Source organism: Hypomesus nipponensis, chromosome 27, assembly GCF_054491055.1.
Source record: "Hypomesus nipponensis isolate SF chromosome 27, ASM5449105v1, whole genome shotgun sequence".
NCBI lineage: Eukaryota > Metazoa > Chordata > Actinopteri > Osmeriformes > Osmeridae > Hypomesus > Hypomesus nipponensis.
In genome coordinates, this window is record NC_140387.1 from 13,733,058 (window position 1) to 13,755,611 (window position 22,554).

Here is a 22,554-nt window from a genome sequence, read left to right on the forward strand (position 1 = left end):
AACTGCATGTTGGTGACTGAGGCTCATCTGTCCAGCTGAGCCTCAGGAGCTGAGGTGTAGTGTTTGATTCAGCTGTGCCCTTGGGGCATCACTCGAAACAATTAGTTACAATCTGTTTCTTCCAACTGAGGAATATTTCCAAATTAAGAACACTAGTGTCAAAGGGTGAATTGGAGATGATTATTCATGCTTTTATTTATTCTTGTTTAGATTACTGGAATAGTTTATTTACCTGTTTAAGTAAGAAGGAGCTTGACAGTCTCCAGGCTGTTCAGAACTCTGCTGCAAGGCTTTTAATTCATATTAACAAAAGAGCACACATCACACCTGTTGTAGCATCACTTCACTAACCAGTGAAGTGCAGTCCAGTTTAGAATTCAATTAAAAATCCAGGGGCCTCATGTATAAAAGATTGCGCAGCTTACATACCAGAAGATGGCATACGGCCAAACCTTGAAAAGTACTTACGCACAGAAATATTCACATACTAAAACTGTTCGAACGCTCGGTCCTGCGCACCTTTTCTTTATAAATCACAATCAATGTGAGATTGACCGCACGTGAACGGGCCACTCCATTATTTTTGAATCAGATTAATCTTGCTAACTCCCTTCACAACAATAAATTATGGTTTAGGGTTGACTCTATGAAAACAACCTTGTTACACGCACTTGTGTTTGAGAAAGAGAGCATGCGCAACAACTGAAAATGGCACTGATCATGCGCTTATTTAGATTAAAACCTAGTTTAGCCTATTAGCTTACTTATCAGTCACACAGTAACTTAACAAACTTAACACATATGATTTTATTTGGTGTGTGAAAAAACTAAGAGAAAGCAGGCGCTGGCCCAATTTACGAGTGGGTAGAGCGGCCCACCGGGAATTCTCCCGATGGCCACCCCGGGCCTATTACTAAATGAGCAATATTTTAGGGGATGCTATCGGGGTGCTTTGGTCTTTCTTGGGGGTGCTGAAGCACCTGCTAGCCCCTCCCGAGCGCCGCCCATGGCAATATTAACCATATGCAGAGGGTGACATGCATTTCCTGAGTGATTTTTGTCTTCATTTCACACCCTCAAGTTTAACAGAAGTGATTAAGTGGTGGCGGATTAAATAGTTAATAGCATTTCCCATTTGGGTTTTGGCATTTTTATGTGAATGATCTACATCAATGATCAAACTTTTATTAGCGGAGATAATGTTTTTTGAATCGTCAACGTCATAGACGTATGACAGTAACTGTAGTGGAAACTTTATTTTGTAATGGTGAGTTTTGGCGCTTTTCAGTTAGAATTTGCCACGTTACAGAGCCAGACTTTGCGGATGACCTGCACATTCTCACGTCTGCTCAAAAGTGTGCGTGACGGCACGCACTTTCTCACGTCAAGTAAACTTTTCACCGTGTGCGTGAAAACCAGCGTACGCAAGCTTTTTGTGTGTACCCAACGTTTATACATGAGGCCCCAGGGGTCTCATGTATAAACGTTGCGTACGCACAAAACGGGGCTGAAATGTGCGTTGTCTCACCGTCAGATTGTCCACGTCAGATTGTCCACGTCAGATTGTCCACCGTCAGATTGTCCACTACGGGAGTGCAGGAGGAGGAGATTCCCCGACTGCTTGGAATAGAGGATAACATCACATATCCTACCTTAAGATAACTGCAGAACACAGTGTAGCCTATAACTAAATATATTTCTTTAATACTGTGCATATATCATATGTCAAAAACTGGAAATACAGTCGTTAAGCTCCCACGCAATCGCTACAATTTACCTCCTCGTTATCAGTCCAAACTTGAACAGGCTGCTGTTCATAACAAATTGCTTTTGTTTTCTAATTGTATGTCGACTCGGGGTATCACTAGCCCAGTTGACGCCACTCGCACTGTCTTTTTTTGTTATTGGTGATCCACCGGCCACCAACTAGTGCGGTTTTCGGGCCTCCACCAATAGGCTAACAGTGTCTGAGAAGATGCGTTTTCTTTTTTTTCTTTTTTTCACCAGTCACCATGATTCACCGTGATTTTCATCTGTGATTTATAAAGGGAACATTGCTTACAGCGTACGTACGGTTTTATAAATTAGATTTCTTTTTTGGTGTATGCCATTTTAGGCTTTTGGGCGTACGTACACTTTTAGTAAGAATCCTACGCACAGTTTCATAAATGAGACCCCAGATCCTTACCTTAAGAGCCCTGCATGGTCAAGTTCCTCCCTACATCTCTGGCTTGATACAGCTTCATTCTCCTACTCGTAGACTGAGGTCATTGGGTCAGAAGCTGTTAGTGGATCCCTGCACTCATTTTAAAACTAGAGGGGATCGATCATTCGGAGCAGTTTCTCCTAGGCTGTGGAATGTCTTGCCTCCCTTTCTACATTGTGTGACTTTTGTCAAATCTTTTAAAAAGCAATTGAAGACTGCTATTTAAGCAGGCTTTTAGTTAGTCAATGTTTTTTCATTGTTGTTTGTTATGTTTTCTATTTAAAATGTTCTTTTATCTTAATTTGTGGTGTTGTATTGCATTTTGTCGTGAAGCACTTTGTGATTTTTATTTGTCAGAGGTGCTATACAAATAAACTTTCCTTACTTACTTAGGGTGCACCACAAATGACTCCTTTCAAGAAGATTTGATAGTTGTATGCAGTTGTGGCTAATTTATCACACTGTAAATCTCATTCTTAGCTCCACTTCTTTATTTCTACCAGTGCGTATTCAACCCCAAAGCACACTGTTCCCTTTTCATCCCTTTTCACTCTTGCATCTCGTGGCCCCTATTTAAAAAGTTGTTTTCATTGCTTACACTTTTTAATATGGGAGCTGGACAAATCAGTCATGAAATGTGACGGCTGGTGAGTTAATGACTTTGACATTTCACATTACGATTTTTTTTTTTCTCCAAGATCCCATCTGTTCCAGAGGCTATGCCAGGCCACGAGGAGTCAAATGTGAAGGTAACCTTTCTCTTTGTTGAATATGTTTTTGAAGATGCCAAGTGAGCTAACTGTTTCTGTGTGGACACATGACTGTGTGGACTCTGAGGTGGAGTCCCTGGTTACTTAAGGGAGCCTCCTCAAACTCAAGTAAACTGAAATGAACCCCATTTTCATTTGATGGGCATGTGACAGAACTTCTATGCTCTTTACAAAGACAAATAAACTAAAGATTGTGGTGAATAAAAGTATATGACCTCAGACTTTTCAGGGTCACCATCCTTTCAATCTGACCAAAACCAGTTACTTTGGATATTTTCCAATCTTGAAAATACAAATTGTCGACATGAGGACATGATGTACCACATATAAAGGGAGGAGATAAATGATTTGGCATCTTGCTAGGGGTATAATCATTTTCCATCCCCATCAACCCCTATTCTGACCTTGGGTTGTTCTGTGCATATGACAATAAAAGACTTGAACTTGAACTATTCATCCATCAACAGGTCTTGTCAAAGCTTTGGAATTGGGTTTGGATGCAAGACAGAGTGTGTTTACTTACAGAACAATAAGTTGGTTGTGTGTAGAATTGTACATTTAAACAAATCATAAACATTAGCGTTGGAGAAGTTATGAATTTAAAGACATTTGTACTAATCTATTACAATGTAGATTTATTTTCAGTCTGTTCTGTCTAGTCAAAATGAACTTCCAACACCAACATATAGTCTTTCACTGTTTAGGGCCTCGTGTACGTACATTCGCAAACGTAGCGTTATTAACGCCATGGGAAACCGGAAGATTGCGCACGCTGTGATACTTCAGTTTAGGTCGTATTTACGAAACTTGCAGGTCATCGGGTAAACAGCGCCTTTCTCCGCCCACTATACCGTACATTGCGAGCATTTAACCGCACAATTGAATGGGCCTGATTGGACCTACAAAAATTGTGTTTCTGGAAACCGACTTCAGAGCCGAGCTCCCAGACCTAGTACAGAAGCAAAATCCAAATTGAGCGGAAGTACGTAGGAGGGTAGAGCCAGGCTAATGCGCATCCTGGTTTACGCCAGCAAAAGGCGGATAATTTTCACGGCAAAAATGGAAGCACGCTTTCATGGGCGGTTTGTGTACATACTGCGTAATACATAATTAGGCACACTTTACGCATCTCCTCCTATCTCTTTATGGGAACTCCCACTTTCCCCTTGACCCTCCCATGAATGCATATGCATGACTCGGAAAAGCGCAATTTGCCATTTTCAGTTCCCGTGACAGGCAGTCTGCGCCTTTCCATCAGTGCGGCATGTTTGTACATACCACGCCATGCTTTTACGCGCAAATTGCGAAACAAATACGCCTAAAGTGGGCGCAAAGGCGTGAGTACATGAGGCCCTTAGTGTTTTGCCCATCTGGAAGCTGATGTGTTCAGTGGAAATCTCTCTTGTTGTAGTCACAGAAATGTTTCTCACATATTGTTTTTGCAGATGTAAATGAGTGTGAAGTCTTCCCAGGCGTGTGTCCCAACGGGCGCTGTGTTAACACTAAGGGCTCCTTTAAGTGCCAGTGTCCCGAGGGTCTGACGCTCGACTTCACAGGCCGGGTGTGTGTAGGTATGTAATAATCTGAATATTAACGGAATCCGAGGTTGTTTTCAGTTTATGGTCTTTGTTGGTGTTGACATGAGACTGCTTGACAAGGGAGCTAGTGAGGTTTGTTCCTAGATAGTTTGATTAAGTGAATTGCTTGTTTTGAGATTTTATTTTATGATGATTACATTTGTTCGAAACTGTAGAAGTTTGGTGCCAAAACATGGAATCGTTTGGAAGGACTCATTAAGTTATTTTGGCAGTTGTTCAGTGGTATCACCTTCCTTGCTGATATTCCATCAAATCTAAGCTTCAATTTCCCCATTTCGTAGACATTCGCTCAGAGCACTGCTACCTGACGTATGATGAGGATTTGTGCACCAAGCCTGTGCCCGGTCGCTTCCGCATGGATGCCTGCTGCTGCACGGTGGGTGCCGCCTGGGGAAAAGAGTGTGAGGCGTGCCCCGAGCCAGGCAACAGACAGTATGAGGCCCTGTGCCCTCGGGGGCCGGGCTTTGCCAATCGAGATGTACTCACCGGTCGGCCCTTTTATAAAGGTACATCTGTTTTCATACTAAACTGGGAGTCAGGTGGCTGAACAGTGAGGGAATCGGGCTGGTAATCTGAAGGTCGCCAGTTCGATTCCCGGCTGAGCCAAAATGACGTTGTGTCCTTGGGCAAGGCACTTCACCCTACTTGCTACTTGGAATGTCCCTGTACTTACTGTAAGTCTCTCTGGATAAGAGTGTCTGCTAAATGACTAAATGTAATGTAAACTTGACCAGCTAGTTTTCTATAGATTTGCTTTGAGCCTTCTATTACATTTAGAAATAAAGAGGGGTGGGGGCTGGTGTAGAGAGCAAGGGTTTGAATGTGTATGATAGTGAAATATGTATTAGATGTATTAACATTTTACATTTATTGGGTGTTTTATTATATAGATCATTTCTTGTATTTCTTATTAATCAAGTATACAAACGTGTGTGCTGTTGTTGTGTTGAGTATTTTGTTGTGTCAAGTTACATCTGTCCTCTGCAGATGTCAATGAATGCAAGGTATTTCCCAGTATTTGTACTCATGGAAAGTGTCGGAACACCATTGGGAGCTTCAGGTGTCGCTGCGATGGCGGCTTCGCCCTTGACATGGAGGAACGCAACTGTACAGGTTAGACTGTATCTTACACGTTGAGTTGTTTATAGGACTTACTTATATAGAAACTTATGTAATACAATATCATAAGATCTTTAAGTAACATACCATGTACAATCAATACATGACACACAAACCATACTATACTTGTGGTTTGCCCCTACCCATGGTCCTATACAGATATAGATGAGTGCCATATCTCTCCTGACCTGTGTGGTCAAGGGGCTTGCGTTAACACCCCAGGAAGCTTTGAGTGTGAGTGCCACCAGGGCTATGAGAGTGGCGTCATGATGATGAAGAACTGCATGGGTGAGTCCCTGGATGTCTTACTCTTTGCCTTGCAGCCTCTCTCTCTCTAACCCCCCCCCCCCCCACACACACACACACACACACACACCTCCACCAATACGTGTTAATTTCTCTGCTCCCCTTTTTCAATCTCGCACAACTAAAGTATGCTGACAAACCTTGTCTTGTTGATGTGTGTTCTCAGATGTCGACGAGTGTGAGCGGGACCCGTCGCTGTGCCACGGGGGCTCCTGTGAGAACACAGAAGGCAGCTTCGAGTGTGTGTGCCCCTCAGGGCACCAGCTATCTACTGACGGGGCAGCTTGTGAGGGTGAGGAACTCACCAATCACCACTGCCCAAAATACATGTGTGTTTCTTTCCAAAACACTGTATGTATGTATCTGTTTAGAAGAAATGACTATTTCTATGTCTGTCCACACATTATGCTCATGTTGAAAGTTTTCTCAGTTAGTTCATAGTTAAGTTTAGAAACTTAGGTTTTAAGTCAAGTAAAGGTCTATGAGGAAACCCTGCTTACACATTATATTATATTATACATTTGTTGTATGTTATAAACCAATAACAAGTCACCAAACAACATTAATATCTCATATTAAACAGCCTTGCTGCACACACAACTAACACAGAACACTTGACGAGTACATATTGTACAAGTATGTGCAATGAATGTATTAACTCATACTGACGCTTCAAAGTCCCTAATTGGTAAATTATACAAGACTTTTATATTAAGTTTAATATTAATGCTGTCATCCATTTTGCATCAGAAGTCATAGACAAGACTTGTCTTTGAGTGACTGAGGCAAAGCTTGGATTCTCTCTGGGAAATGCTATGGGTTGTAAAGTTTGAGTAGATTAGCTGTCACAGTCTTAGGAATCTGTGTTATTTCTCAAAACTGGTAATTGTTTTGAAAGCAGATAAGAGGAGGTCATTATGTAGAACGGTATTATGTTTTCTCATTTATAGCTGATGTACACTAACTATAATATCTACAATCATACATTGTAACTTTACTTGTAATATGCTTACGTATTTCTTCTCAGATGTGAACGAGTGCGAGCTGAGCAACAATCTGTGCAAGCATGGAAAGTGTGTGAATGTTGCTGGCACCTACCATTGCTTATGTGACTCGGGTTACCAGGCAACCCTTGACAGGCGGGGCTGCGCAGGTATGGAAAGAACATTTTTTGATGGCCACACTCATATTTAATCTTTATACGTTTTCATCATAGGTCGTCTCGCAATTGTGATGTAAAAGGTAAATATGCATATGTTTTTGTGTGTGCCTGACGGTGTGTGTGTGCGCGTCACTACCAGATATTGATGAGTGCACCATAGAGAACGGAGGCTGTGACATCCACTGCACCAACTCTGAGGGAAGCTATGAGTGCAGCTGCAGCACAGGCTACTATCTGATGCCTGACCAGAGGAGCTGTGCAGGTACACAAATACACACACGCTTGCATGAGGCACACACACAGGCACACCTTCTGAATCTCAGAATCAAAGTGTCCCTTCTTTTGATAGTCAAAGTAAACAAAGTCTAGATTGAAGATTGACCAACTGAGATGGCACGAAAGTCCAAACAGAACACATTTTTTACAAGTTCTCAAGATCCTAGCAGGTATTTTCGAATTGACAGTGAAAACCAAAACACCATTGTTTAGTCTGAACTTTTTACATGAAATGTTAAGTGACTCCTCTTCAGTTTATCGCAGAATGTGACCAGTACATTCTGTAGCACCTCAACACACACACTGTGGAGAGTGTCAACAGTGTGGTATGCAGTACAGTAGCCACCTGGACGTTGGATCCTCCCCATTTCAGCCCACAGGCCCATAGTGAAGGTGATGGATATGTAGTAAAAGTATATTGTCTATAGAATACTGGGCACAACCCCACTGTCTGACTTCAAACACCCGACAGTGATGGATGATGAGTCATGGTTGTTGCCAGGAGAGACGGCTGCTCAGCAGCTGGTCTCTGTCCTCCTCACTTTCTCTCTCTCTTTCTCTCTCTCTTTCTCTCTCTCTCTCTTTCTCTCTCTCTTTCTCTCTCTTTCTCTCTCTCTTTCTCTCTCTTTCTCTCTCTTTCTCTCTCTTTCTCTCTCTCTTTCTCTCTCTCTTTCTCTCTCTCTTTCTCTCTCTCTTTCTCTCTCTTTCTCTCTCTCTTTCTCTCTCTCTTTCTCTCTCTCTTTCTCTCTCTCTTTCTCTCTCTTTCTCTCTCTTTCTCTCTCTTTCTCTCTCTCTTTCTCTCTCTCTTTCTCTCTCTCTTTCTCTCTCTCTTTCTCTCTCTTTCTCTCTCTCTTTCTCTCTCTCTTTCTCTCTCTCTTTCTCTCTCTCTTTCTCTTTCACTCTCTCTCTCTCTTTCTCTCTTTCTCTCTCTCTTTCTCTCTCTCTTTCTGTCTGTCTCTTCTTTTTCATGATTTTGCACTGTCACTCTCCCTTTAATCATCTTTCTTTTGTTTCTTTTTTTTGTATTTTTTGTATTTCTACCTGCATTTCCATTACCTGTGGAATTCACTCTCTCATGGTATGTTTTCTCTTACCCTTCATGTCTGCCCATATCTCTTTCTCTCTGTCCTGTTCTCGCCCTCCGTCTCCCTCCCTCTCTCCCACTACTTCTCCTGCTCTCTCCCTCCTTCCCTCTCTCCCCCAGCTTTCATATATGTCCCTCCTTCCATCTCATGCCCTCCGCCTCCCTCATGTTTGCCCTCCATGTCTGTATATCTGTCTATCCAGATGTGGATGAGTGTGACGAGGAGCCTGAGGTATGCGATGGTGGACAGTGCACCAACGTCCCTGGAGAGTACCACTGCCTTTGCTATGATGGATTTATGGCCTCCATGGACATGAAGTCCTGCATAGGTACAGACAACAAACACTCACACACACGAATGCACACTTCCATTGCATCAAAGTGCTGACATGCATTCATACACACACACACACACACACACACACGGATAGATCAACTGGCTTTCGCGGTTTGTTACCTTCGCTCGGTAGTTTAGTTTTCAAAAGGCTGTAGTTTTAGGAACCATAAATCTGCCTTTATTTTAAATGACAACTAACATATTCATTATTGTCTACAGTACACAGAAAACATCTGACTTTATATAAATCACCATATGATGAATGCTAATACATCTGATGAAAAGAAGTATCTGATATTTGCCTTCAATTCTCTCTCATCTATACCTCTCTCCCTCAACCTTTCCTGCTGTTTCTCCCTCTCTCTCTCTCTCTCTCTCTCTCTCTCTCTCTCTCTCTCTCTCTCTCTCTCTCTCTTGCACTCCCTGTCATCCTCCCTCTCTCTCTCTCCCCCTCTTCTCCTCTATCATCTAGATGTAAATGAGTGCGACCTGAACCCCAACATCTGTATGCATGGGGAGTGTGAGAACACCAAGGGGTCCTTCATCTGCCACTGTCGGCCTGGCTACTCTGTTAAGAAGGGAACCTCTGGTTGCACTGGTGAGTGTGTGTGTGTGTGTGTGTGTGGAGGGAGTGAAAAGTTCTGAGTTGTACAAGTCATGTGTGTACAGTATGTGCACACATTCTGTGTTCATTTATGTGACGTGTGAAGTGTGTGTACTGTACGTCTTGAAGCATGTTGTTGTGCTCTTTGTGCATCAGAGTGTTTGTATGTGTCTTTATTTGTGTGTATGAAAGAAAAGCTTTACTGTCAGTAGACAGGACCCAACAGGTCTATTCTACTTCCACTTCCCCCCGTGCCCCATCAATTACATCCTTGCACCTCGACACAACTTTCTCCGAAACCCTTAATCTCTCAAAGATTTATTACCGGATTAATTTAACAACCATGTTAGCTTTTAAGCACTTCATCATTACACATGTTAAATCTAGTTGAGGACCACGCTTTAAGCTCATGGTAACATGACTCCCAAAATGAAGATTCAAAATAATGTTTAAATACGGAACTATTGTTTTTGAACTTAAATGACTTGATTTCACCCTTTCAACAGTTTCTCTCACAAACAACCTCAGGGCCCTTGAAAGGAATTTGTTATGTAGATTGATGTGTATTTGACAGTAAATTAGGCTCTCTCTCTCTCCTCGCTCCCTATCCTGCTACTCTTTCTATATAGATATGGACGAGTGTGAAGTTGGGGCCCACAACTGTGATATCCAGGCTACTTGTGTCAACACCCCAGGGGCCTTCAGGTGCTCATGTCGTGAAGGCTGGATGGGCAACGGTGTCAAGTGCACAGGTAGGTCGCACCAGCCTGAACCTAGAGAATATTCTTCCTGAGGTGAGCCTTTAGATGTCCCTCAATCCATCGCATGTGTGTGTTTTAGAAAAGCTGAGATGGATAGATATGGACTATTTATGGATACAAATGTATGAATACTGTACATTGTGTAGGCCATATGTTCAGCCCCAATCTATTGGAAGCGGTTTGACAAAAACCTTCCTTTTTCTCTGTACTTTTAGAGCAGGTTTGCAGACTTGACTAGAGGAAGACTTGGAGACCAAACAGGATAAGAGAAAAGATAAAGAAGCAGGCCAGAAAATACAGTATTTTTGGATTAAAGCATTCAAACTGCAAAATCCAAAAGGAGACACAGTACAGATAGAGACCAGACAAAAGAGATAGAGGAAGAGTGACAGACGGAGAAAAAAACAGACAGCGCCCAGCTGCATATTAAGTCTGGAATGAAAGAGGACTGGAGATGCATCGCGGAGATTTCAGTTAATCTGGTTTCCCTTTTTTCTGAGATTAGGAGGGAGTTCAACAAGTCACTGTGGCCTGACACACACTCTACACTCAGTCTGAACAGGCTCAACTGGTCTTAGCTGTCTGCTTAGAAATAAATCTCCATGTGAGAATGATGGTCAAGGCTGGTCCTTCCTACAGGCGACATAGGCAGCCGCCTGGGGCGGCATTTTCCCAAGTGCATCCATTAATTAACCCTCCCGCACAATGATACTGATGATGGTTAAGAAACACCTTAATATATTGAGGCAGATACTTTATTTGCCTGTCACCTCGTCCAATTCATATCATAACAGAATTATCTAAACATAAAACATTTTCTTGAAAGAAATCCCAAATTGCACTGATGGAGAGTTGGCGGAGAGTGCAAAGGAAAGAGGAGTTAGTGTGTGCAGTAGGTCAGAATTCTGAGTATTAGTCCAGAGCCAAGAGGTCTCATTTATGAAACTGCATAGGATTCTTACTAAACGTGTATGCCCAAAAGCCTAAAATGGCGTACGCCAAAAAAAATCTGATCTATAAAACCGTGCGTATGCACACCTGTAAGCAATGTTCCCTTTATAAATCACAGGTTACCCACAAGGGTGCGTACATGAATTAGCATTTCACACTGCCCTAAACACGCCCATTTTCAACCATAAATGGTCAATGCAAAGCACCTCATGAATGCTAATCCCGTATTTTAATGACCTTGGCATGTGATTGTTCTTTACGGTGAATCATGGCGACCGGTGGGAAAAAAACATGAAAGCGCAACTTCTCAGACACTGCTAGTCAACTTCTCAGACACTGTCAGTCAACTTCTCAGACACTGCTAGTCAACTTCTCAGACACTGCTAGTCAACTTCTCAGACACTGTTAGTCAACTTCTCAGACACTGCTAGTCAACTTCTCAGACACTGTTAGTCAACTTCTCAGACACTGTTAGTCAACTTCTCAGACACTGTCAGTCAACTTCTCAGACACTGCTAGTCAACTTCTCAGACACTGTTAGTCAACTTCTCAGACACTGCTAGTCAACTTCTCAGACACTGTTAGTCAACTTCTCAGACACTGTTAGTCAACTTCTCAGACACTGTTAGTCAACTTCTCAGACACTGCTAGTCAACTTCTCAGACACTGTTAGTCAACTTCTCAGCCTTCTTAGCCTATTGCTGGAGGCCCGAAAACCACATTATTTGGTGGCCGGTGGATCACCAATAAAAAAAACAGTGCGAGTGGCGTCAACTGTGCCAGTGATACTCCAAATCGACATACAATTTGAAAATAAAAGCGTTTTGTTATGAACAGTAGTCTATTAATCTGGACTGATAACGAGGACATATTGTAGCGATTGCGCAGGAGCTTAACGACTGTATTTCCAGTTTTTGACATATGAGGATATTTGCACAGTATTAAAGAAATATATTTAGTTATACGCTGTGTTCTGCAGTTATCTAAAGGTAGGATATGTCATGTTATCCTGTATTCCAAGCAGTCGGGGCATCTCCCCCTCCTGCACTCCCGTAGTGGACAATCTGATGGTGAGACAGCGCTGAATTTTTACTTAAAATTTGAGTTGGATTGTACAAGGTGTTTATGGAACAATTATCAGTCAGTACAAGCGCAAAAAACACTGCTCGATTTAATCTTCATGATAATGATGAAATGGAGTGGAAAAGACGTGTGTGAGGCAAACAAAATATATAAATATTAAGAGTAATCGTTCTTCCCACATTTACTTTCTGCAGTCATAACTACAGTACGGTCATCTGCGTCGCCAATTGCCACTGTCTCCAAAATGTGCGTAGGGCTACGCATGGGTCAGGTTTGCGTGGAGGACCGCACATTCTCCCGTCAAGTTTGTTTTTTATAAATCACAACCTTTGCGTGGGAAGTAGGGTATGCCATTTTAGGTGACACTTTTAACGTCACAGTGACACTTTTAGGCGTACGTACACTTTTAGTAAGAATCCTATGCACAGTTTTATAAATGAGACTCCAGGGCATTCAATCCCAATGCGACACATTTGCTGAAATTGTCAGATGGTGGTGGGATTACATTTCAGAGAAACACATCACCCAAATTGAAAGGAACCATTGACCCACTGTATACTTCAATGCACAGAACAGCTCTTCATATAACAGTTATTTAATATAATTCACTGGTTGTGTTTTAAGACTTGGATGAGTGTAACAACGCGACACACCGCTGCAGCGTAAATGCCAAGTGTCTGAACACTCCAGGATCCTACCGCTGCTCCTGTGCTGAGGGCTTCACTGGAGATGGATTCAACTGTGCAGGTAATACATGCACATACACACCATATTGTACATACAGTACACACACATACATGCTCTGTCTGCTCTTTTGCATATATGCACAGACACAGATACACAAACAATGGCTTTACTCACTCATACATAGGCTACTGTGACACACAGGCACGCCAACACAGAGACCCCTGCACATTCTTATGCCAAAAGATCTTTCTGGATATATGGATTTTATTACACTTCTAAATAAACCCAGAAAAAAAAGAATGTAAATGCTGTGCACACCCCACCCATCCTTCCATCCCCCTTGTTCCTGTAGACATGGACGAGTGTGCGGACAACGTGGACCTGTGCGAGAATGGCCAGTGTCTAAACGCCCCGGGGGGCTACCGCTGTGACTGTGAGATGGGCTTCACTCCTGCCACTGACAGACGTACCTGCCAAGGTCTGATGCTCAGTAAAATTTTTAATAAATTACAAATTTTCCATCATTAACTACTCTGAATCAGAAAATGGCACAAGAGACACCTGGGATGCCTAAATTGTTGTATGTTATTTTGTTCATCCCGGTGCACTATACGCAAGTAATCTGGTATCTCCATGCACCCAGAAATCCTACCGTATTGTTCGGAAATAAAGCCGCGGTTTATACCCACGATTTAAACATTTTCTTGTGGTGGTGAGGCTTATATTTAAATGCGGCTTAACCCGTTAAGGAGTAGCATCGCACATAGGCTATGTGATCGTTCAAATGCGGGTCTCACAGTGTAAAAACATAAAACATTCCAACTAGGGTGACCAGACGTCCGGATTTCGACCGGACAGTCCGGTTTTCCAAACTTTTGTCCTCCTTTTTGACCCTTCCTGCCCACCGTCGCAATTTACCACTCGCGAAAGTTTTCCAATGTCAAAGAGAAAGACCTCCTTCTAACCTACGTGGAGTTCAGAACTCCACTTTTCCATAAGAGCAGCAAAGATCAATATCATACCTTCTGTAAGTTCTGTCGCATTGACATTGACGTGAGTAGTAAGGGGAAAGGGGCTTTAAGCATGCCTACGATACGCAACTGCACAAGGATAATGCTAGGTCTGCCGGGCACTCTGCTTTACCCTGTCAACAACTTTTTGGGGTTGTCCTCCGTTTTGACCCTTTGTCCTCCTTTTTTGGCCCAAGTGTCTTCCTTTTCAGGGTCATGCTTCTGGTCACCCTAATTCCAACTAAATATTTTCCGATGGACAAAAACTATGCCACAAACACTGTATGGCTTCAAAATGTAGCTACTAATGAGAAGGCTAACAAGTAACACTAGCATGGTAGTAGCATTGCTACACGTATTATGCTGGCTAACTTAGCCCAGAAGGTAACTAAAGCTAGCTAGCTACAGTTTCTGAAAAATAACTTCCGCTTTGGGGACCGTCGGAAATATTTAGAACTCACGTCTAAAGATAAATATTAGTTCATTCCCTGGCAATAGAAAACATACATTACACATGTTGTGGTGTTGTTTCGGAAGACATTAACACACACGAAGCATATAGGAACAGAAAGCGTAGTTTACGCAGTCTCTTAACTTCACACAGTACATTCAACACCACACTTCCGCTAGTGCCCCTAGTATCTGTACTCGCAAGTGCATATAACACCATACTACACTTGTGAATGCATAGAACAATGCAATACATCAATGGACACTACAGTGCACTTACTTACTTTGGTTTTCAAGTGTGTTACACAACGGCATGCTGTAAGATCGCCTATACTCGTGCATTGCTTGGTATTATTGTTTCCGTATCAAGTGCGGCATATATTCCAGCGCGGTTTATACTCAGATATACAAACACAAAGCTCCCATTCTGGTGGGGTGCGGTTTATAGAAAATGCGGCTTATTTTCCGAAAAATACGGTAGTGCATACATTAGTGTAGTCAGGAAGCAAACAGGGCTATAACACTGTGTTTTTGCTAATAAGAAACACAATATTTCAGGACATCTGTGACTTTCTGTATATCTTACTGCATGGCTACCCTTACAAAAAAGAAGTATACTTAGTATAAAAAGTATACTATTTTCATGTTACTTAAAGTATACTAGCAGTGTACTTATTTATATACTATTTTTGTATAAAGTAAACAGAATTGGCCCACTTTTTATGTCATTTAGTACACTTTAAAGTACACTTATAGTGTATTTCAAGGTTTACTTTTGAATACTGTAAAGTAGCCTATGTAGTGCACTTTCAGTTAATCAATTATACTTCCTAATGTACTTCAAAGTATATACTTTGGAATACTCTAAAGTAAACTGTGTAGTGCACTTTCAGTTAATTAAGTAAACTTCCTAAAGTGCCTCAAAGTATACTTTGCAATACTTTCAAGTGCACTTTCAGTTAATGTAAGTTCTTCAAGAAGTAAACTAAATAATTTTACTATGACTTACTAATATATTAAAATGTTCAGGGGCCCCTCAAACGCCTCTGATTTTGCGTCACTTGGCAGAATGGGGGCAAAGTTACACTGCAGATGCTTAGCTGAAAGAAGCTATTTACTGCGTAAGCATTTACGTTCCGTGAATCCAGCTCCTATTATGAAATGTAACAGTCATTTAACTCATGGTTACAATGGTAAACCAGCACAACAATGACAATTACCACGCAACAAAACAAAACATTCTAAGCAGACACATTTAAAAAACAAAATTCACAAACCGCAAACTTTAACACTATTTACCGCCTTGCATCATGAGAATTGACCAGCCAATGAGCCACGCTATCTTCATTTTTTCAAGTTGTTAGTTTGTTCTTCAGTCAGTTTGACAGTATAAACTTACATAATTCAACCCTTCTGTCTGCTTCTTTTTCCATTAATACTCCAATTGATGATTATTAGTATAAGAGTATAGGGCTTCAGAATGTTTTGGCAGTAATTAAGGTTACAGCTTCAGTACCAAAAAAGATTCAATGTGCAATGCATAATAGATTTTCATAGACATCTAATTGAATAATTAGAATGAGATGGATCTAAAAATTGTAACCTGTAATGTAATTATTTTGACAGTGCTGTATAATAATAGAAAACGTACATCCTACTAGGATCACAATCGGCAAACTTACTGGTCGTAGGATGTACTACCAGAAGAAATGTATACCATTTTCAGTTTCTAAGCATAATTCTTAAAAGTATATCAAAAGTGAACTATTTTCAAAGCACATTTAAAAGTACATCAAAAGTGAACTATTTTGTAAGTATACTTCTTACAAAAGTGAACTATTTTTTACTACTTATATGTAAATAAAAAGTGAACTATTTTCGAAGTATATTCCTTAAAAGTATATCAAAAGTAAACCATTTTCAAAGCATTCTTAAAAGTATATCAAAAGTGAACTAAAAGTGTACTATCCATATTTTAGTATACTTATAGTATACGTTAATATACTTGTTTTTTGTAAGGGTATGGTTATATTTAGATGCTTTTCGTTCCTGCTGATTCAGATTTAGTTGAGGATATCTTTATGAAAGACATCATGTGTTGTCCTGGAGACAGCAAGTAGGGCATAGGGAGTGCACTGTGACATGGTCTCACCGTTTGTTGAAAACACACCCAGAGCACAAGACACGCATTGAAGCTGTCTGTGACATGAGACCAAGCATCACATGAAACCCATCTAAACCTTTTCGTCTTCTTAACCCCTATCATAGATATGGAGGGAAGCATGAAATGTGTTTGTCCGTCTGTGTAGAGGATATGCGCCAACACATGAGGAAGCGTGTGGTCATGTCTGTTTTTCGCCCCCTTATGGAACACGTGGTCACTGCCCTCCATGATTAAAGCTGGGTTAGTCAAGTTTTGCGAAGCTACCTATTTTAGCTTCTGTTTGACAAGATTCAAACCTAAATATCCCACCCCATCCCTTCCAAAACTACAGAAACGTGCATTGAGTGAAGGGGCAGAGTGCGTGCAGGTAGGTAGACAGACAGACAGACAGACAGACAGACAGACAGACAGACAGACAGACAGGTAGCCCGTCCAATCAGTAGTCAGGGTACGGCCTAATGATTTGTTGTGTTTATTACAGTCTTGCAACGCCCACAGATGTTGGATTGATTTCATATTACCGTCAAACCTTTATATCTGTTTGTTGCTATCAAGATGTGAAGTTTATTTATGCCAATATGACAAAAATGTGCTTCTCAACAACATTAGACCCCCTGCCTTTAAATGTTTCTCAAGATACCAAGCTACAATATTGTTCAAAGAGTGTCTGCTTTACTTACATAGTACATAATCACACCAATGGCCCTTTGTTTGTCCTGTCCCAGATATTGATGAATGTTCCTTCCAGAACATCTGTGTGTTTGGAACCTGTAAGAACATCCCAGGCATGTTCCGCTGTATCTGCAACGATGGCTACGAGCTGGACCGATCTGGAGGCAACTGTACAGGTAACTATATCTCTCTCTCACACACAAACACACACACACTGCTGTGGATCTCACTTTTTCTGAAATTCAGACGCACCTGCACACAGACACATTCCAGTTGACAGCACATTTCTTTCCAATATTACCGCAGTTCCCATCTTCCCTTCGCACAGACACACCTATATTAGACCTGCTTCAGATTAGCACTGGGAAGTATGACGCTGACCCCGACCTGTGTTGTGGGTTATAGGGTGTCTCTGCCCTCTGAAGTCTGTAGGTTTTAAACACTAGTGAGATGGGTTTGATCATGGAGTTTAAACTGTACAGCCGTGGACAAAAGTATTGGGAGAGACATACATTTTGTGTTTGCAAAGCTTGCTGGGCCTTGGCATAAAATGACTGCTAACATAATTTCAGTAAGTCATATCTTATTGTACTTACACTTCTTGAGTTTCATGTTGTTTAATTGTAACTTGTTTAACTGCATGCTCTTGTGGTTCTTCCCTTTGGCACTTTCACAATGTGTGCTTCATGGTTTGGCTGCTTGCAATGTTTGGGGCTACCTCATTGTTGTCAGTGACCTATGCTCTTTCGTAAAGCGCTCTCTTGGAAGTCGCTTTGGATAAAAGCGTCTGCTAAATGCATAAATGTAAATGTAAATATCAAAAGCACAGGGGAAAGAGTGAACTAGTTCTAGCCAGGTGAAATCACTCTGTCATTCTGATTGGATTTTAAGAGCAGATTGACTGCTGTAAAACAGGGGATTATTTGCATATATTGAAAGTTTTCGCCCCGAAATAGCTTAAAAAAATATGAAATGTTCCTTATTGTATTCCAGTATTATATAGAAACATGTGAAAACATTTTCCTCAAATACTGAACCAGCAAACTTTGCAAAACACAACATTTGTAATTGCCAAAACTTATGGCCACGACTGTATGCTCAGCTCACTGATCAAACACAGTGTATCACCTGCCATACCCACCCATTTTTGTTGTGCTAAGATCGAAAATCTGCATTAAAGTTAAGAATGTAAAATGTGAAGTTTAACTGGCTATGTAACGCTGCATAGAACGGTAGACTGGTCACTGTATCAACTCACAGCAGGCACATACTGTGCCTGTAGCCTAATTACCAAGTGATTTAGAAGAAATTAAAACAGGTCGCGCCATAACGATGATTTGCAGTCACACAAATGCTCCCAAATATGTTTAGAGGTCGCACAGATACAACTTCGGGAGCATATGGGACCAAAATGGATTTCAAGCCCTGCCTTTGTAATCTCCTATTTGATGGTTTATAAATTGTTGGAGGATGTAGGAACAGTTTTGAAGGTGATGGAAAATGTGTGTGAATGTTTGTGTGCCTGTGTGCATGCATCTTTATGTTCACGGGTGTATGCATGGGTGTGTGATTTTATATCCTAGACGTGGACGAGTGCCTGGACCCCATTAACTGTGTGAACGGCCTATGTGTTAACATCCCGGGCTCCTACGAGTGTAACTGCCCTCCAGACTTTGAACTGAACCCCACTGGGGTAGGCTGTGTAGGTAAGTGTGAGGACATCACATCACAAAAAAAATATCCATATCACTTCATGCATGTGTAATAAATTAATAGTGCCATTTGTCAAATCCTAATGGATTTTGACTTTCATCAAATAGAGAAGATATTTAAGATAAAAGTTATTTGGGTATCAATCTTTATCAACATCATTGCAACTGTTTGTAAGTAGCTAAACGGTAATGAGATAGCAATAAACAAGTCCTTTGTCAATTTTGATTGTCATGGGATCCCTCTCCCTCTTAAAGACACCCGTGTGGGGAACTGCTTCCTTGAGCACGGCCCCTGGGGCCACGGCAAGCTCTCCTGCAGTGTGGAGGTGGGGGTCAGCGTCAGCCGCTCGTCCTGCTGCTGCTCCCTGGGCCGTGCCTGGGGAAACCCCTGTGAACTCTGCCCTGCTGCCAACACCTGTAAGCTCCAACACATGCTGCAACCAAACCCAACAAATGTGAAGTTCAGTATCCACAACTCAAAGGTCACGCACCACGAGTTACTGCTCAATACCATTACAAAAATTACAGCTGCATAAGACAAAATGACCATATAAGAAATAGAAAGCCACTCATAGACCCGTTGCTGTGAAAAGTGCAAATGACTGGACTTAACCTGTAGAGAAGCATCCCACCCTGTCTTCCAAGATGGCCAAGGTTCCTAGCTAGCCTTCAGTGGCGCCCCGGGAGGCTCCTTTAAACGTTAAGCTCTGTAAGCAGGTAGCAGACCCAATACAAAGCCTACTGCCACACTCAGAAAACGTACCCGCGTCCAAGTATACCACCAAAAATAAAAAAGGCAAAATAATAAAAGTGGCAATACTTTTGTTTGCCCGACGGCTATCTAATTGGATGCTTTCAAAAACAACAGGTCACTGAGGTAGCTACCTGTCAAAAAGCATTAAAGAAGCAACAAATGATCTAACAAAGAGACGACCACTATGCAACACAAAAGCCATTAGCTACTCACAACTTTACAAACATCTACCTCATGGATGTTCGATCCCGGACGAGCCCCCAATTGTTACGCCCCAACCCTAGTGGCCCTGTGGGGCGAACAAACATTCCACCACTGACCCAAAACAACTACTTGAAACACCTTTAAAAGTACCAAATCCATGGGATTTATTAATACAACATCATTTAACAAGCATAACAACAAACTCCCAGGCTAAAGGCAGCAAGACCACAGCAGTCCCCAAGCCAGAAGCCTCTCTCTGGCAGCAGGAAACCGAAGTCTTTATCTGCTGCTTGATCACCTGGCCAGGTGCATCTCGTCTGGCAATCATGGGGGACACAACCTGGGCGGAGCTACAGAAAAGGGAAGGGAAACGACAAACAAAGAACACAACACATGTGGCCGTAACATACACCATAGATTCTTTCTTTCTCCCCCAAGTGTACAATTTTGACTTTTTCTCCTTACTGTAGCATTCAGAAGCAATTGCTCTGCAGTACACAATAAATCTCGCACTACATTGACTGAATCCTGAATTCCATTTGGAAGGTACAGTTTAAGTGGTACTCCCTGCTGATTTGAACTGCTACATTGTCTTTCAGCGGACTACAATACGCTCTGTCCAGGAGGGGAGGGATTCCGACCCAACCCCATTACCATCATTCTAGAAGGTAGCCGTTTGCACCGTTAAACACCTCAGTGCACATCATTGTCTTTAAAAATGTTATACTCTAGTTTGAGTGATTAAATAAGAAAATAACTAACTGGATATTTTTTGCTCAGTGCATCATACTGATGTTCATCTTTTATGTCTTCAACTCCCCAGACATCGATGAGTGCCAGGAGCTGCCGGGCCTGTGTCAGGGAGGGAACTGTGTCAACACCTTTGGCAGCTTCCAGTGTGACTGTCCCTCTGGGTACTACCTCAACGCAGAGAGCCGCATCTGTAAAGGTGAAACTATGTTGACTTCACTCACCTGTCTCTACCCAACATCAGTTTTTACAGCCACGCTGTGGAATTAGGAGATTGTTTATACATTTTTTTGTGAGAGATTCTTTCTTAGAAATATTGGCTATGTGGCTTGCCCTACTTTCAGAATAAATGAGACCTTAATAAAATCTAAAATCTTAAAAATAATTCGAAATATCACAACGAGCCGGATGTCATTCTAAATGAAAACTGCAATCTGACTTCTCTTCCCTTGTCATGGCTATAGCGATTTCTTCTTCTATGCCCCATTTGCAGACATAGATGAGTGTGTGGTGAATCCTGGGATATGCGGTCCGGGCACCTGCTATAACACCCTGGGGAACTACACGTGTGTTTGCCCTCAGGAGTACATGCAGGTCAATGGGGGCAACAATTGTATGGGTGAGTTGCAACTTTTAGGCCCATGAGTCTCCTGTCTAAGTAGTACAAATCCAATCTCACCCCTTAAATACTCAGTTCAGTTTGCAGCAGATGCAGCTCATTGTAGGTGTCGTAAACTTGATCAGTTGTCTTCGTATAGTTTACTGTTTAAACTGTTAAATAAGTGTAACAACTGATTTATAAAATGCACCCCTGAATTACTTGGCTTTTAATTTTCAATTCTCCCATGCTAGATATGAGGAAAAGTCTATGCTACAGGAACTACAATGGTACTGCTTGTGAGAATGAGCTGGCCTTCAACCTCACACAAAAGATCTGTTGCTGTGCCTACAATGTAGGCAAGGCCTGGAACAAGCCCTGCAAGGCCTGCCCCAAGCATAGAACAGGTCAGAATCAGGAATACACATTGTACTCTCACACACACACGTAAACAGCACACACATTCAGTCACACATACCCTTTTGTAGCCAAGTTGAATTTGTTAATTTAAACTCACTCAAGTAAAAATACCATCCACCCATGACATTGAATTGCAAAACCTTTCAATGATGTAGCTGGCAAAAGTGATGTTTATGAGAGGTCAGTCTTAGATCCTGAGATCAAATCCAAGATTCATAAATACCAATTACTTTCAGATGGCTATAGGAGTCTTTGCGGCAATATCATCCCAGGATTCAAGCTTGACATTGAAACGGGGAAAGCAGTCGGTAAGACCCACATCATTCCTACTTAAAGCCTCACATAATGTTCCCTGTATAATCCCTATCTACGGTGCTGTTCTCATATCTACTGTGCTGTCAAACATGGCTTGTGTGTTTCAGACATTGATGAATGTCGAGAGATCCCTGGTATCTGTGCTAACGGGGTGTGCATCAACCAGATAGGGAGCTTCCGCTGTGAGTGTCCCACAGGCTTCAGCTACAATGACCTGCTGCTTATCTGCGAAGGTAATGTTGAGGAAACACCACAGCAATGTTCAGATAGATTACATCTATATACACACTGCAAAAGAATAAAGCAAAACAAAATTATATGTATGCTGTGTGTGAGCACTCATGCAGAGAGATCACTGTACTGTACATGAAAGTATGGAGACTGTAGACTGAAGAAAGGCTGTGCAGTCTAAAGTCAAGACTGATATCTAATTTCATTGTATGGGTCAAAAAAAAGAAAATGGCCCCCTTTCTAAATATTAGCTCTGTGTCTGTCTCGCTATCACTCCATCCCAGGCGCCGTGCACTCTGTCAATCTATGTAAGCCAGTACCGTCGGCCTG

General features: G+C 41.8%; 1 protein-coding gene across 3 annotated transcripts in view; it reads left to right on the top strand.

Moving 5' to 3' along the window:
• Positions 1-22,554, top strand: part of fbn2 (fibrillin 2) — a 98,738-nt gene that overhangs the window by 56,916 nt on the left and 19,268 nt on the right. For all 3 annotated transcript variants that reach the window (XM_084693495.1, XM_084693496.1, XM_084693494.1), the window contains 22 exons: positions 2,905-2,955; positions 4,422-4,547; positions 4,856-5,080; positions 5,562-5,687; positions 5,853-5,981; positions 6,166-6,291; positions 7,027-7,152; positions 7,301-7,423; positions 8,725-8,850; positions 9,331-9,456; positions 10,092-10,214; positions 12,882-13,004; positions 13,297-13,422; positions 17,294-17,416; positions 18,824-18,946; positions 19,208-19,369; positions 20,510-20,578; positions 20,734-20,859; positions 21,154-21,279; positions 21,513-21,665; positions 21,915-21,986; positions 22,101-22,226. In XM_084693495.1, the coding sequence (XP_084549621.1) occupies positions 2,905-2,955; positions 4,422-4,547; positions 4,856-5,080; positions 5,562-5,687; positions 5,853-5,981; positions 6,166-6,291; positions 7,027-7,152; positions 7,301-7,423; positions 8,725-8,850; positions 9,331-9,456; positions 10,092-10,214; positions 12,882-13,004; positions 13,297-13,422; positions 17,294-17,416; positions 18,824-18,946; positions 19,208-19,369; positions 20,510-20,578; positions 20,734-20,859; positions 21,154-21,279; positions 21,513-21,665; positions 21,915-21,986; positions 22,101-22,226 (2,736 nt within the window). The remainder of the gene's footprint in view (positions 1-2,904; positions 2,956-4,421; positions 4,548-4,855; positions 5,081-5,561; positions 5,688-5,852; positions 5,982-6,165; positions 6,292-7,026; positions 7,153-7,300; positions 7,424-8,724; positions 8,851-9,330; positions 9,457-10,091; positions 10,215-12,881; positions 13,005-13,296; positions 13,423-17,293; positions 17,417-18,823; positions 18,947-19,207; positions 19,370-20,509; positions 20,579-20,733; positions 20,860-21,153; positions 21,280-21,512; positions 21,666-21,914; positions 21,987-22,100; positions 22,227-22,554) is intronic.